This window comes from Ictalurus punctatus, chromosome 1 (assembly GCF_001660625.3).
Source record: "Ictalurus punctatus breed USDA103 chromosome 1, Coco_2.0, whole genome shotgun sequence".
In the NCBI taxonomy this organism is placed as follows: domain Eukaryota; kingdom Metazoa; phylum Chordata; class Actinopteri; order Siluriformes; family Ictaluridae; genus Ictalurus; species Ictalurus punctatus.
Genome location: NC_030416.2, coordinates 7,944,346 through 7,961,558, shown reverse-complemented (window position 1 = coordinate 7,961,558; position 17,213 = coordinate 7,944,346). Strand labels below are relative to the sequence as shown.

Below are 17,213 nucleotides of genomic sequence, written 5' to 3'. Positions count from 1 at the left end.
CTGCTATTGTCAAGCAACTGTTTGACGCCGTACGCAACAGCGCTTCACCTTCGTGCGTTCGCTGAGAGTAGGCTAACAGTTGAGAGGCAGGAATTTGGCCAATAGTTGCTGCAAACCTTTTATAATCGACCAATTAGTGTGCAAGAAGGCAGGAATTACGGAGAGGGGTTAAAGCAATGATGCAGTATTAGACCACACTGTAAAACCAGATAAGTTCATTTAACTAATAAATTTGAAGAAACTAATTACCTCAAAATTTTTAAGTTGATGAATCAATTTCTTTAAGCCAAATACACTTAAATATAACAGAAATTTAACTCAAACTTGTTATATTTAAGTGTATTTGGCTTAAAGAAATTGATTTATCAACTTAAAATTTTTGATGTAATTAGTTTCCTTAAATTTTTTGACTTAAATGAACTTATTCAGATTTACAGTGCATAAGCACATCATAATGACACTAAAGCTCAATCCCGGACATTTTCTTAAATTTAGAAATCCCGGCCAGATGCCTTTTTAAGGTCTGAAAAAGAGGACACGTGATCACCCTAACAAAAGCATTTCAGAGAACACTTTGTGTTAATTTCTATCAAATTAACTTTGAGCAAAATGTATTTGCGCATGCATCAGGAGGTTGCTCACGTGAGCCATGACTGGCGAGAACCAGAACTATAATCAAGCAGCTGTTGATATTGTGTTCTGTCAAAAGATTAATTTCTTTGCTTTTAAATGTAAAAAAAAGTACTCTTGATAGTTCTCCCATTTTTTTACAAAATGTAACTGCAATCTGATAACTTTGTTTTTTGACCTGTTTTTTGTATCCTGATTACGTAACACCGTTGCATGTATTCCGTTACTCCCGAAGTCTGTCCAAATATCAAGACAATTCATTGAAAAAGCAAAATTTAAATAATCATAGCTGAAACCTCATCGATAACATTGCTTGTTCAGTGCAACAAATGTGTAAAAATGGATTATCGTGGACATTTATGGAAGTGATCGTAACAGAAAAATATGCAGAATGATATGAAGAAGAGAGGCTGGGGCTGTAGACTCATGCAGCCTATCAGCGACAGTCGTGCCAGATAATTACACAGAGTGACATGGCCCCTCAATTTGATCTACAAAAAACAAAAACAAAAGCAAAAAAAACCCTACGCTGGCACTTGCCTCTACTCTGCACACTTTGCTTTTCTAGAACTTAAAAGATCTTGTATGGTAGCGCTACTTGTATTGTTCTCCGCTTGATATATCGCTTTGCTTGTCTTTCCTCATTTGTAAGTTGCTTTGGATAAAAGTGTCTGCTAAATGAATAAATGTAAATGAATAAATGTACATTTGGGCTGATATTTTTCAACTCATGTTACTGACACATGCGGAATATGTCATCAGCAATGGTTGAGAAGGTGCATGAGAACTACAGTTGTTAGTTTAATGAACTCATTGATCATTTATTCCATAATCCTTTTTCCCCAAAATGCCCTTTGGAGGAAAAATTCAAAGTAGACATAGCATTTAATGTTAATTACACAAAAGAACAGTTTTTCATATTTTGGAGGAAATATGGCATGAAGCCAGTAGAGCATTACAGACTTAAACCACTTTAAAAAATGTTGAAAGCACAAAAATCTTTGTGTGCATGGGTTTATGTGTAATAATTTGCCCCACATCATTCCTATTATGCCACCAAGTGTATATGCATTATAACATATACTGTAAGTTGTGATATAACTATTAGGTAATAGCTTAATTGCTGACTTATTGATAGTTCTTATGTCTAATGAAGATTTCCATATAACCTATAATTCATCTTGCTTAAAAGAAACACATTAAAAAAAGATCATATCTTTTAAGAATTTCAGAAAATCTGACAAATTATGTTTTTTTTCTGCACTCAGTGATTTAAATGAATAGATGAATTGGATAATTCATTTGTTTTTATTTCAGGAGTACTTCTGCTGTCCTCCTACTTCTTATTTGTACTCCTCTTTTTACTGCTTCTCCCCTCTCTCCCTCCAGGCCACAAATCACCCTGTAGGTTCAGCAAGAGGTATTTCAATATCTTAATGGGCACTTGGCAGGCTGTGGCTTTAGCAGAGGAGCAGTGAAAATAATCGTTTGCTCACTGAAGGCCTCTGCAAAAGAATGTAAGAAATCTGCCTTTTGTATATTGGATAAGTAAAAACTGCTTAATCTCTGAGGTCCAGTGATACAGAGGCAGCAGAGTGTATTTTATATACGGTAAGTGTTTGATATAGAAGCAGTGCATTTAAAGTTCTTATAATAGTGAAAATCCAATATTCATGTATATTCATGAGTTTGCCTGCATTTCCAACACTTCTATTATCTCATTTGCATCATTACTGAACTCTAATATGAGGTGCTGGTCATCCAGAGTATATGATCGAATACAATACAGGACACAGGTCAAGTGTGGGGAATTTTTTTTTTTGTCAGTATAAATTCTACACAGCTCCACAAAAGGGGAAAACAGGCTACAAAGCTCACAACTAATACCACAAAATATACATAAGAAAAGAGAAAAGCCGTCACAATGCTTTATCATTCATGACAAGAAATCTAAACCTGACCTGCAAGACCAGTGAACATGACAGATATAAAATAGAAGCAATTCAGTAGTTTAAACACATGTCATGGTTTCTTTTTAAAAAAGAAGAAGAAAAAAGAACTTGCACAAATATGCTGTTTTCACTATATATATATATATATATATATATATATATATATATATATATATATATATATATATATATATATATATATAAAAATGGCTACAATGCACGACCACATCTCAGTGATAAATTGGCATGAAGTTCTAGCTGGGAAAAAAGACTAATTTAAATATAAAAAATAACATCAGCTTGTTGTATAGCAACATTTTTAAATGTAATTAACATGGGCACCAGTGTCTGGAAAAATCTTATAACCCCATATTCAGAAAAGCATTGAGTGTGTGTGTAGCTAGTGAAAGCACATACAATACATACAAACCACCGTAATATGTACATGCACAACTTAGTAGTTAGCTCTTATTCAAATCAAAGTCTCCACATAGTATAAACATAGTATAAACACACTTCCCTAACCAGCCTTATTCAATTACTGTTAACTCACATGTAATATCAGTTAGAGCATACATAATTACTTTAAAATGCTTTGCTAGAGCCTGTGGGAAAGAAGCACATAGTTTTTTTTGTTTGTTTGTTTTTTTTTTTTTTTTGTGTGTGTGTGTGTGTGTGTGTATGTGTGTGTGAGAGAGAGACATTTTCACATAATCACATTCAAAGAATATAGAACAGACGTAACAGCAGTGACACAGGTCGAGCTTTGGGGAATGAAGCCTCCTAATATGACAGAGAATTCAACACCTCTACAATCTTTTATATATTTTTTTGGTTTCAAAAAAGAAATAAAACTAAACCATGTGTGGCCATAATCCTAACATTTCCATATCTACTCTCATTGATGAGACTCTTTTCTACTTATTTTCACCTTACTTGTACAGGGCCATGAAACTAGAGCTAGGTGAGAGGCTGGAGACATTTAAATAGACACGGTCATCTAAACACAAATAAAGAAGGTCTGAGAAAAGGCACATGGAGTGATGAGAATCAGTAGACGTAAACGTGGTTTGGGACATGGTCTGTAGCAGCACTCGTGCTTTGTAACTTAATTTTAGGTCCATTTGCAGTTTTACATCTGGGGAAAATTCATGTTTTACTACTTATTTTTTTTTCAATTACAAATAATATGGCTAACACCCAACAGAAACAACAGGGTGTCTTAATCGTAATACTGTGCATGGGTGCAGCGTCTTGACAAGTTCCATGGACTAAAGTACATGTAACCCAGCTTTAAAGTCTAATTATGTGGTTAGAGAAGACTGCTATATTTCTCTCCACATCCTTTTAAATTACTCAAATGAACACAAAATTTGAATATGACCAGGTTGTACTGAGTCATCCAGATTCAGGAAGGAAGGAAGGAAGGAAGGAAGGAAGGAAGGAAAGAAAGAAAGAAAGAAAGAAAGAAAGAAAGAAAGAAAGAAAGAAAGAAAGAAAGAAAGAAAGAAAGAAAGAAAGGCATTTTGCAAGGACACCAGGTTTAAAAAACAAACAATATTTTTAACACTTATTGTTTTGACCTGTACATCTCAGAGCAATCAGTGGCATGAACTTGAATTTCTCGCTTTCTAATCTCTTGCCCCATGGCACCTCCAAGCATTTGGTTTGTTCAAACTTTACAAATAGATTGGTAGTGCTTTATAGGAAGCTACAATGTAATACAAATATATTATATATATATATATATATATATATATATATATATATATATATATATATATATATATATATATATATATATTAAAAAGCAAACATTTGGCTATGCATACAACGTAGGGAAAATGACAGGCTGTTTTCAGTAGCATGCAAGTCCATGGTCAGGCAATTTGTACAGGACAGAGTGTATGCTTATGAGCAGTGTTTTTAAAAGATGGTCAGCAGGTGTCAGTGCACTTATAGTGGGAAGAGTTGAGAAAGAACAGACAGTAAGTGCAGTGTCTAATGCAGACTAAGTTGAAAAGAGGGTAAAGATCAATCCAGTGGCACAGTGATTTAATTAAAAGATCTGGATTCTGGGATAGAAAAGAAATTTGGCAGCATGTCCGGTGCTGGATTGAGTCTGCGATGCTTTCTTTTCCACAGCTAGTTTGCAGAGTCATGATGAGTGGGCAATGATTTGCATGACTGGTTTCTCACTTTAGCAAAACAAAAACCCCAAAGTTTTAAATTTACCCCACCCGCATAAAAAATAAAAGAAGACCACTTTTACAAAAGTTGTTCAAACCCACTGTCCTTAACCCCAACCACTATGTCAAACCCAACCCACAGATTCTAACCCCATCTGCCTCCCCCAACCCGACCCTAAACAAAATTTACAGCTCAGATATATCTGCTCCTCTGCTTCAGGTTGGAGCCTCACTCAGGAAAAAAAAAAAACACAAGCACCCCTGCTTCAATTCCTCAGATGATTTGTCTTCCTCCATATTCTTCTCTCATATCACTAATGGAAGGGAAAGGATAGGAGAACACAATGGTTATTTCAGTTCCCATGGCACCATGCAATAACCCAGGACATGTACACAACTGGTTGTTTCTATCAGAAGGTTATGGACTTTGACCTCTGACCGCTTACCGGCTCTACAGGGGGTTTATTAAGCAGCCCTGACTCCTCATTCTTGCCGGATTTCATCTCCTCCCCGGGCGCACTGTGCATACACACCATGCAGAAAGTAGAGAGAAAATACACTGTAAATCTCATAAGGGGTGCTTCAAAAATAAACATACAAACATACAAGATTTTCAGTTTACAGGTTTTGTTGGGAAACTACTACAATACTCACTGTTATACTAAAATTATGCAGCTTTTTCTGATTTCATTACTTCTATTTGTTCTTTAGCCCTGATGTCTAGACTATCTAATATCAAAACATCATGATTGCCAGTGCCAGTCTTTTGAAAATGCATTCTTACGAGGTGCTACATCATAGCTACACAACCTACCAAAACAACCCCCCCCCCCCCCCCCCCCCCCCATTTTGGAAGCAGTATTTGAAAAAGTGCTATAAATAAATACAATGTTCAAATAGTATATTTCAAGTGAAATACCGAGAAAAATTATATATATATATATATATATATATATATATATATATATATATATATATATATATATATATATATATATTACTGTATGCGCAATCATTACCTATATTGGTATACCATGACTTTTGGAACAGTAACAACAACATTTAACGCACATCTCTACTTTCTACAGTCATGTGAACAAATAAAAATTAAATATTGCAAAAATGACTTCACTGGGTTTGTTTATATTACTTGGTTGTTGAACATCCCATTTGCCCCCCCCCCCCCCCCCCCTTCCTGTTATAATAACATCCAATGACCTCACTGGCTATGTTTATATTACTGGCTTGTGGAACATCCCATTAGTCCCCCCTCTGCTGTTATAATAACCTCCAATCTTCTAGGAAGGCTTTCTCCTAGATTTTTGGAGCGTGGCTGTGGGGATTTTGTCCATTCAGCCACAAGTGCATTACTGAGGCCAGGCCATGATGTCAGGCGAGGAGGCCTAGGGTGCAGTCAGTATTCCAGTTTATCTCAAAGTGTTCAGTGGGGTTGAGTTCAGGGCCCTGTGCAGACACTCAATGTCCTCCACACCAACATTGGCAAACCATGTCTTCCTGGACCTTACTTTGTGCATAGGGGCATGGTCATGCTGGAACAGGTTTGGGAAATTGTAATACTCAGTGAATCTCTCTACACTGCAGCCCTGTTTCTGTTTCCTCTCCCGTAGCCACATATTATTCAGCATACATAGAAGTTCCAGCAAAAGCTAGCTATCTGGCCTTTTATTGCCTTCTTGACCTGACCATTTACAGCACTGTTTGCCAACGTCCAGAACGTATTGCAACACCGGGTTGGGCTACTAGTGCATTCATTTGTTGCTTCTAGTATGACGTATCACCTCACAGCTAAAATGTTTTAGTTGTTCGTGACATATGTGAGTAATTTATATCATTGGATGCATGCAGGGATGCGTGAGAGGTGTTTCAACGAAGACAAGTGCTCTCATTAAAGACAGATAAGCGTGAATTGTCAAGATAGTCAGATATGATCTGAGGAAAAAAGAGAAATAATGGAACAACGCTTCACATTGAGTACTAATGAAAAACCTGGAATGTTCTATTTGGTTGGCAGAGAAAAGGGTAATTCAGATTTTGGCCTTCCTTCACTGTTGCTACTGCCGTGTCTTTTATTTACTGTTAACACTAGCATTATGTGGGAGGTGATGTCACACACTCCAGAGAGCTCCTAATCTCACAGGTGTGTTTTTTGTGATGGGAAACGTGACAGATACCCAATCAGGGTGGTGATGGTTCCGGATACAGATTAGTAGCTGCACCATATCATATCGCACCATCCAGTGATAAAGCAACATAATATCATAAAGGTCTATAACTGTTTAAGTAAAAGTTCCTCCTCACTCGGATCCCCTTGGCTACTTACACTTCCTTCACCTCCTTCTTGCGACAGGCCATCCTTCCCCTCTTACTGAGGAAATAAAGAGCAGCCACCAGCAGGAGCAGGAGCAGGACACACACCAACACAGCGGCCACCACTCCTTTAGAGCCACCCTGCTGAGTGTCTGCTAGAAGCACACACAGAGAATGAAAGAGAGAAAGAGAGAGAGGGGGAGGTATATGAAAGAAGAATGGTAGAAGAGAGAGTGGAATGGTGGAAATCAGAAGTTGGAGATTAGGGGTGGGAAATAGAGTAGGAGAAGAAGGAAGGAAAACATTGAGAGAGAATGACAGGAGAACCAGAAGGACAGAAGAGATGAGCGGAGAAGGAAAGTATTTGATACAGGTTGATAAGAAGAACAAGAAAGAGGTGGAGGTGGAGAAATGTGGGTGTAGCAGAAATGGTGGGAAGGAAGCAAGAAAGAACAATAAGGGATTGTTGCTTTACTATTAAGCACCACTGACATTGTGTCACATAAGAAATGAAAGAGGGAACCACCCTCAACTGAGCTAACACGCACACACGCAGCTTAGAATGATACACAAGCTTTCCCATTTGATATCTCTCTCAAATGCATGCACACACACACACACACACACACACACACACACACACACACACAGCAAGCATACAGACCTGTTGCAAACACTGGGCTTCCTTTGAGCAGCAGTGTAAGAAGAGAAAGATTTAAGTCCCATGGCAGAAAACATAAGCATAGACATAACCCCAGTAACATTGAAAAAGTACTCACATTTATGTGACAAGCCCACCACCATGATTAGACACACACTACAGTGACCACGCACACACACACACACACACACACACACACACACACACACACACACACGCACACACACACGCTAGCAGACGTGAGTAGGAAGAAAAGAGTAGGAAATGTAACACCTCAAGCAGAGACAAGAAGGATGGAGAAGGAGAGGAGAATAGAACCAAATTCTTTATTGTCCCCAAGGAGAAAAAAATTCGGAAGTGAATTTCACAAAAGTGAGGACGGACATCATACAAAGACGGAAGCATAATACAATATACAATATACACAGTGGTTCTGTTAGCAATACACAATATACAATGTACAGTGCTGGAAGAGCTAGGCTACAGAGTATGCAGAAGGCAAAGTCCAGAAAGGGAGTAGAAGAGGACAGAGAGCAGGGTCAAGTGTCTACCTTTTACACCGTTATCTTGTTCGACGGTGTTGTCTGTAGAAATAACAAGAAGATAACTTTAGATTTGTGTGTATTAGGTGTGTATGCCTGAAGTAAAAAAAACAAAAAAAAACAAAACAACCTACCTGACTGGATTTCGACCATGATCTTCTTGCTGTCTGCACCGTGCATATTGGTTACCTCACAAGTGACGCCATCTTTGATAACGGCAGCTGTGGCCTCCAGGGTGACTGTGCTGGTGAAAGTATTTCCATTTACATCTAATGACTATACACACACAAACAAAGGGAGAGAGTGAGCGACAGAAATTTAAAGATATATATTTTGTATATAAGATATATATTTTGTATTCATATGTAATGAATACAACACAACACTGCTTTTATAATATAACGATGCAGTTTTAAGAAAAATATATGATGGTGTGATGCTGCCAGAAACATAGAAATGTTACCATCCCAACGTTGATTATTTTCAAACAAATTTCCAACTATTACAATGTTTCATTTATTACTAAAGGAGTTATTATTAATAAAAACAAGTTCTTCTCAACATTTACTGTGGTGGAACGTCTGTGATATGTCCCTGTTAGCACTTATAACAGTCGTTTCCTCACCAGTCCCTATTTTTTTCCTCTAGAAGTTATTAAAATGAATTTGTCTTGTTACTGAAAAACCAGAAATCACAAACTCCTGTCCTGAAGACTTTCCCAAGGTGGAAAAGTTCATAACTGGTAAAGTGCTAAATAAACATTTGCAATTTGCCTTACAGCTGGCACTACTGTCAGAAATGCAGTTAAAGAAAACACCTTCTGACCATTCAGAGTCGAGTTTAAATTGTGCTGCGGTATAATATTTGCATAACTGCTCCGTAATTGAAATGATAAATATAGACAATGAATTGATATCATGGCCAATTGTGCAGATGTGCGCTCAAATAAGGAGACGTTCACACACACCACTTTGCCAGAGGGTTTCCAGACGAACTGGGGAGCAGGATAGCCTTGAGCAGAACACCTCAGAGTGACCATACTACCCTGCTTTTCAACCTTCCCTGGCATGGGCTCACCAATCTCAGGTGAACCTATCAGAGAGAGTGAGAGAGAGAGAGAGTGAGAGTGAGAGAGTGAGTGAGAGAGAGAGAGAGAGAGAGAGAGAGAGAGAGAGAGAGAGAGATATCTTACATTGGCATTCCACAAGGACAGACCACGCGTTCAAGGAAAGGTTGGGAATTAGTTGATGTTGAAAAAAGACAAACAAATCAGGAAAAACATTTCAACCTTCTTAAGAATTCTGGAGGAACATTTAATTGAATCTTGGAATGTATATCAGGTCAGCGATAAGAGTACTTAGAAGCAGTAATAAAATACAAAAAGGAGACAGGAAAGATTATGGTTCATAAGAGAGTGTGTTTATATTTTTTTTGGACAAATGTATGAATGAGTGAGATTCAGGCATGGTCTTTCTTCAAACCTTTAGTTATTGCATAATTTCAGACCAGCTAATGGAAGTTAATGGAAACATTAATAACTGATGACTCCACTCTGATCCTCCCAAAACTATACAGATCAAATGAGTGTTTCCCTTGTCCGCAGTGTCATCTCCCCTAACAAATATTTGTGTTCTCGGTGCTGTTATCAGATTTGGCGGAGGAAGGGGATGTGAAGATCAGGGCTAGCACAGACCCATCCCAACCATTGTCCTTACAGGCCACAGCCCTAATATACATGTGAACTGTGCATTGTAATATTTCAGTAGCATGGGAAAGGTAAGCACACCCTGCACCACAACTATGACCTGATCCTAATCCACAGTTTATAAAAGCTGCCCTGAGAGGATCTGCAACATAACAGACCTTGCTGGATTATTTAGATGTAATGAAGAACCCATGAAAGAGTGCACCTGGAACATATGCAAGAGCTATAATTACACAGGATCAGGAGGATTTATGGAACAAATAAAAATGATACTGCACCCAAAATAAAACACAAGCTTTAGTGGAACTACTAATAATAAGTTACAAGCCTCTGAAGTAGCAGTGAGGAATTCAGAAATAATTATTGGTTAGGGAATTGCAGAAATGGTGGCAAACATCGTTGTAGTGTTTGCTGACAAAAAAAAAGGAGATTACGCTGTCACATCCTGTGCCAAACAGAAACAAGAGATTATGAGAGGCGATTGAATGCAGCACAAGGCCCATCTCAGATTTAGTTAATAGCTATTTGGAACACACTTCTGTGTCATTTTTTTTCTCGAAAGCCCCGGCCACAGTGCTTTACACGCTCACAGATGCTAGCCTAAAGAAAACCAAATAAATGCTCCTATTCTGTTACCAGTTTCATTTACAAGTCTCACAAGTTCACAACAGTCTTATTGTGTAAAGTCGACTAATTTACAACAATGGCAAACTACTACACTTGCACTATCGAATTGAGATTCCTGAGCAATAAAAACATGTAACAGCTTAAACACCAGAGCATTCGCACAACTTTTTTGATGTTTTGTTGCTTTCTGTTACAAGCACCCATCAATTATCCCCTTCAATACTTATTATTTTACATTCATTCATTTTGCAGACGCCTTTATCCAAAGCGACTTACAAATGAGAAAATACAAGCAAAGCGATATCAAGTAGAGAACAATACAAGTAGAGCTACCATACAAGAACTTTTAATTGAGTTCTAGAGAAGCAAAGTGCGCAGAGTAGAGGTGTAAGAGCCAGAGTAAGTTTTTTATTATTTTTTTAAAATTAACGTGGGGTTGGCATTTTAGGGGTTAGTTAAGTGTTCACTGAAGAGGTGGGTCTTTAACTGTTTTTTTAAGATAGTGACAGACTCTGCAGTCTGGATTGAGGTTGGAAGTTCATTCCTCCACTGAGGGACGGTTAGTGTGAAGGTTCTGGAAAGGGACCTTGAGCCACGCTGAGTAGGCACTATTAAGCGACAGTCGTTAACCGATCGCAGATTGCATGAGGGAACGTAAGCCTTCAGGAGAGTGTTGAGGTAGGGCAGTGCTGTTCCAGACAAGGTCTTGTAGGTGAGCATGGTTTGCCAAAGGTTTCGGCTGGCCTGCACAGAGCCCTGACCTCAACCCCACTGAACACCTTTGGGATGAACTGGAACACCAATTTGTGGCTGAATGGACACAAATCTCCACAATCAAAAATCTAGTGGAAAGCTTTCTCCAAAGAGTGAATATTAGTGACTATGATTTTGGACTGGTATGTTTAATGGTCAGGGGACCACATACTTTTGGCCATATAGTGTATGTTATTTGTAAGTTTGTTGTGTGCAAAATCACAGCATGTGTTGCACGTGTTAGTAATATAATTCTCAAATATAGATTTCCAATCGGTTTTTACCCATTTCCCCAGTTCTCCAAGTTGTGTACCTAGTCCTAATTGCTAGTGTCTGCTCCTAATTCTTGTCAATATCTGTTTATTTGTTTTGTTTCACCCATTCCTATCAATGTTTGTTTAACCAACTTAACTATTTCAGCCCTGTCCACTGAGAAAAGTGAAGTATAGCAACTTTGAGGTTATGTCTCACCGTCACATGAGGCACTTAAAAAAAAATTCTTGGCTAGCACATACACAACCGTAAAACGGAGCTCATTTGTGTTAATGTGTACTGCATTACGTCTGGTTTAATTTTCTTTCCTTTTAATCTGTGATTAATTAAACGAATCTGTCTCAAAATTCAATCAGAGTAAGTGATCCAAAGCATGAATACATGTGAAAGAAGTTGGAGCTAATTCATTAGATGATTTAGTGGTTTGATAAATGATATATTAGAGCCCATAAAGGTAGTACTGCAGAAAGGCATGCATTGTGGTAGAGCTTGGATAAACTTATAAACAACGTTTATACATTAAATATATTTATACAGGGGGTATATGAAAGTTTTGATGTGTGTGTGTGTGTGTGTTGTACCTGAGACAATTACTGTGATATTAGCTTGCTTCCTCAGGCCCGGCACTGAGGGGACTAATGCAACACACACATACTCGCCAGCATCGCCCAGATTTGCGGACAGCAGAGTCAGGACACCTTTCTGAAGCAGCTGCTTACCATCCTGCATACACACATCATCATCATCATCATCACTGTGATCATAACAAAAAACGTAATGATTATCATCATGAAGATGGAAGATAAAGAAGAGAGGATTGAGGGATTAATGACTTGCCTTCATCCATGAAAGGGTGTACTCATCAGAAGACCTGGTCTTGCACTGAAGCTCAGCCTGATCACCTTTTTTAATCATCAAAGGGCTGGCTGGCACCACAGATACTGGGTCCAGATCTGAGAGAGCAATAGAGAGATGAGAATAAAACATTTGCTTTCATTAAGGTTCTGAACACAAGTACAGTGCTGGTGGAGTGTTGCTCGTGTTGTTGCTTATCCAGATCTCTATTCTAATACACTTTATGCAAAGGTGTGTTTCGATCCATGAATTTGATTGGTTGTGTTCCAAGAGTGCTTATATATGTATTTGTATTAATTCAGGGGTGGACACATTACCGGGGCAAGCAGATGTCCAAGTTATTAATTATTTAGTAGTTCACTAGTTCAATAAACCCTACTTCACATTTTCTTTTGGTGCAGCACACCTCAATGCACATATTTCCCAATCGCCACCAACTGCTGCACTATACTCATCAGCCCAGGCACAATCTGGTTGACTGTAAATGCTTTTAGGCGCATTAATTAATTTGCACAGATTGATGCATCTTTTCTGAATAAGGAGCATGCAGCTATGTGGAAACACTGACAAAACTGAGCAAAATAAAATGCAGCGCAAAGCTGTCATACAACTCTCCTATATGTGCTATACATCTTGCAGTCAGACAGAAATAATGTTTTTGTTTGTGATGCAAGAAGAGAATTCTGGTGAACGCACAAACACAGTGCAACAAACACTTAACAGGTTACACGGTTTTCAACTCTCCAGTAGTTCTTTGTATCCCTTAGTCTTTATTAATGCACTTAACTAGTTAACTAGCTCAGCATATGTTATTATATTACATTACCTACTAATAAGTTAGGTTTCTGGGCAACCAAAACCTGGGACTGGGAGCATTCTAGAGCTTCTGCTTGTGGGCTAGCTAATAATAACAATACACACATGTTCACACACTACGGACAATTTGGAGACACCAATCAGCGTATAATGTATGTTGTTGGGCTGGGGGAGAAAACCAGAGTACCTGGAGGAACCCTCTGAAGCAAAAAAAGAACATGCAAGCTCCACACACGCAGGGTGGAGGTGGGAATCAAACCCCCAACCATGAAGGTGCGTGGCAAACGTGCTAATATCTAAGCCACTGTGCCCTCATAATTAGACATTATAATAAATGTACATGTTATTGTCACTCATACTATTGCAGTTGATTGAGTAAATGAACTTTTGGCAATAACTGAACTCTTTATAGTAACTTAATATAAGTGTACCAGTAAAGTAAACTTCCATCAAATCTCAATTCGTAGTTACTCACGGTGCACAGTGATGGTGAGGGTCTTGGTCAGTTCAACGTTATCTGCATCAAAGTCCTGTGCTTCACACGTGTAGGTACCAGAGTCACTGCGAGTGACATTGCGCAGAATAAACAATCCCGTCCCACTTGCTAGTGTCCTTCCCTGCATGAAAAAGAGATAAAGAACGAGTGTCAAGGAAAGGACAGCCCATACGAAGTAACATTGGGCACTTGGTACTAAATCAGCCCTCACATCTTTGGTGAACTCGAACTGAGGCTGAGGGTTCCCATCCGTCTCACATTTCATCTGAACATCATCTCCCTCTTTGATCTGTGACGTGTTCAACAATTTGAAGAACACGTTCTCTGCTGGGTCTGGTGGGAGGAAAACAGAATGAAGTTGAAGAACGTGGTCATGGAGACCATCACAGAGACAAGAAATGTACTATACATGCACAAGCGTGTGACTCACAGAGCAGCGTGAGGTTGAACGGTTCCGAGTTCTCCTTTTTGATATCCCCGTTCGGCATGCTGTACTCCGCGGTGCAGTGGAACACTGACTTGGCATCGATCTTCTCGGGTTGGATGTACAGAGTGCTTGTGACCGTGAAGAGACCTGAGGACTCCTTCACCACACTCGGGACCATGTATATCTCTGAGAGAAAGAGAGAGATAAGATGAATTCAAATCATTTGTCACTTAGCATCTTTAGATATCTCGTTTGATTTGGCAAATTAGTGATGTAGACCGATGTTTTATGATATAGTACTCAATAAAATAGGATGAAAAGATTTAAGCTGAAAATAAAAACCAACAGTAAGTGATCAAATGTGGAGCAGTATAAAATTATTTTACATTTCATTTGTCGACTGTTTGAGAGGTTTAAACTTCACTCTTTAATAAATACATACAAAGATTTTGTTTTTTTTTTCAGTTATGTTTTGACTTTGATAATGGTGCTTTTTAACTATTGTCACAAAATGTTTAAAAATACCTCAACCATGGTACTGGACTGGTCCCTTTTACATGTTTGTTCATGATAATCATGGCGATGACGGAAAGAGAACAGCGTCGATAAAATCGCTACATTTTACAGCTCGGTGTGGAAATCTGTTGAGCAAGAAGGTTTGGGCTCTGGCCTGCCACCTAGTGGATGCCAGTTTTAATCCTCTAGATGTACAAACGGTACACAGGTGAGTATGTAAGCAATGCCGCTCATAGTGCGGAGAAGTTCATTACTCACTCTCTTTAGGATCGGTCACTTCTGGCAGAGGTTTGGAGTCTTTAAACCAGATGATCCGAGGCTCAGGGTGACCATTGTTGCTGGTGCATTTGCCCACCTGAACGATACACGTTATAGTGAAATATTATTGCTTTTTATCCATTTATTTTGCATACAACATGAATATAAAATGTGCTACCTGAATTCTAGAGACCTGCTCCAAACATGCAACAAACCTACCTTATGTGCAACTGGGTTATTTGGGGTTAAAGGAATGATTTGGGTATTTTCAGACACCACTGGCTTTTCCGGAGCAACTGAGAGAGAGAGAGAGAGAGAGAGAGAGAGAGAGAGAGAGAGAGATTTTATATGTTGTTATACCAGATTGGCTGATTTCACACACGATGCGGCTCGGGCCGATATGAAGGGCATGATAATGATATTTTATGCAAGGTTTAAAACACTTTGAGATGCATTATTTTAGGAAAACCACAGCAATGATGTGGTAGTGTGATAAGCACTTACAACCCTAAAGTTTTCCAATACCAGAATTTTATTCCTATTATACCACAGGAATGAACCAACAATTACAATTTTTAAAGTAGGAGCCACAGGTTACACATTTTATCCATTTATAGTTACATTTAATCTTGTGGAACATCCTGGAGACAAGTTAGTTATTGTTCTCATGTATTGTATATTAGAGAAGCTATTAATGATTTTTCCCTCACCAAGCTCTTTTCTCACTTTCTTGATGTTACTAAGACAAACAAAACTGCAATATGTCGTGTTACCAATTGACCAGAAAACGCAATTTCCTGTGCCAGAAAGACTGCGCCGACACTGGAGACTCCTTCTGAAAATACTAAGTAAACATCTCCTCACTTTTAAAAAAAATCCATTTATGTGGAGTTTCCACCATAAACGTATTTGTGTAATGTATTGTTTTAGAATAACAGCAAATAAACCAAAGCCATAAAATGACCCATGTCCACTGACCAAAAATGTGTTAAACAACCCATAAGTGTTTTATTCTTTAGTTTCTTTAAAGTAGTCTCGATGAAATCTATTCATATTCTTGAAAGCCGGCTTTTCTAGCCTTACAGTTACATAGCCTGAGCACTTCTTGGCTGAATTTTAATTTTAGAGTTTGGAATTAAAGTTCAGCACACAAACACTTGTCAGATAAAAAAAAAAGTCTGTGATCATCACATACAGTACATTCAGGATGCGTGTCCAAGCTAAGAGCTTACTTGCATTTTAATGGTTGAACCAAAACTTGTCCTGTTTACTAAATTGAAAAAGACTTTACAGATTTAATCACCACCCTTTGCAGGTGTGTTAGAAAATAGTCATTAAACTGGCCATAAAAAGGGCTGGAAAGTAGTTTACGATGAACGAAAGTGAAGTTAAATCAGAAAGATAGTAAGGGAGTAACAGAAAAGCATCTGTGTATGTAAGAGCTGCATTAGGAGCTGCAACAGTCTCCAGTATCTCCCCAAGCTTATTTCCCTGCACCATTAGCCATTAGCTCAGCTCCATGAGTCAGTGCTCTCTGGGGAGGAGAGTCATTCACAATCATTAAAGCAATTATAGCTCTCCCTGGTCCATCTGGACAGGAACAGCAATATATAGCTCATAGTCATAATGAATACGTGCATTTAGTGCGTATTCACATGTATGCACATGTTTTGTATACTGGAGAATGGTAAATATAAAACATACCTAGCACACATTATTTCCAACATGAATAATGTGATGTTTTATGTGATAATAATGTGATATGGACCATTTCCATTTAGGCCCGGTGTTCTATAATATTGTCTCTGGAGTAACTTCGGGTCAGTTGTTCTGCTTCAGGTTATTGATATTTGCCAAAGGGGGAAAAACATGTTAACCCTCCTAGTAAATGTCTTTAGTAGCCTGTCCCCGCTGGACATTCCTAAATAACCGTCTGACACATCAATATAGATCTGACTGAGGTTTGGTGTCTTGGAAATGTCAAGAAGTTGTTTTTCAAGATTAAGTCATTAACACCACCTCAAATCCCCGGGGCCCCCAACCCTGCTAACACACACACACACACACACACACACACACACACACACACACACTTCAGCTGCTGTCTTAAGGCCAGAGAAATGACATTCATCAAACTTGATTGGTGAAATAGCTATACTAATCAATGAAGTTAAAAACGCAATAT

The 17,213-nt window shown here is 38.4% G+C and overlaps 1 protein-coding gene across 3 annotated transcripts in view; it reads right to left on the bottom strand.

The window, feature by feature from the left end:
• Positions 1-2,432: 2,432 nt before the first annotated feature.
• Positions 2,433-17,213, bottom strand: part of bcam (basal cell adhesion molecule (Lutheran blood group)) — a 55,107-nt gene continuing 40,326 nt past the window's right edge. Inside the window, exons 4-17 of one of the 3 annotated variants that reach the window (XM_053680052.1) lie at positions 15,248-15,324; positions 15,029-15,125; positions 14,258-14,440; positions 14,039-14,160; positions 13,807-13,948; positions 12,498-12,613; positions 12,242-12,383; positions 9,270-9,394; positions 8,437-8,578; positions 8,312-8,344; positions 7,764-7,784; positions 7,113-7,254; positions 5,218-5,290; positions 2,433-5,085 (exon numbers count right to left, since the gene is read on the bottom strand). In XM_053680052.1, the coding sequence (XP_053536027.1) occupies positions 5,083-5,085; positions 5,218-5,290; positions 7,113-7,254; positions 7,764-7,784; positions 8,312-8,344; positions 8,437-8,578; positions 9,270-9,394; positions 12,242-12,383; positions 12,498-12,613; positions 13,807-13,948; positions 14,039-14,160; positions 14,258-14,440; positions 15,029-15,125; positions 15,248-15,324 (1,418 nt within the window). In that variant the 3' untranslated portion in view covers positions 2,433-5,082. The remainder of the gene's footprint in view (positions 5,086-5,217; positions 5,291-7,112; positions 7,255-7,763; positions 7,785-8,311; positions 8,345-8,436; positions 8,579-9,269; positions 9,395-12,241; positions 12,384-12,497; positions 12,614-13,806; positions 13,949-14,038; positions 14,161-14,257; positions 14,441-15,028; positions 15,126-15,247; positions 15,325-17,213) is intronic. The other 2 variants (XM_017469665.3, XM_017469675.3) reach the window with 2 other exon arrangements.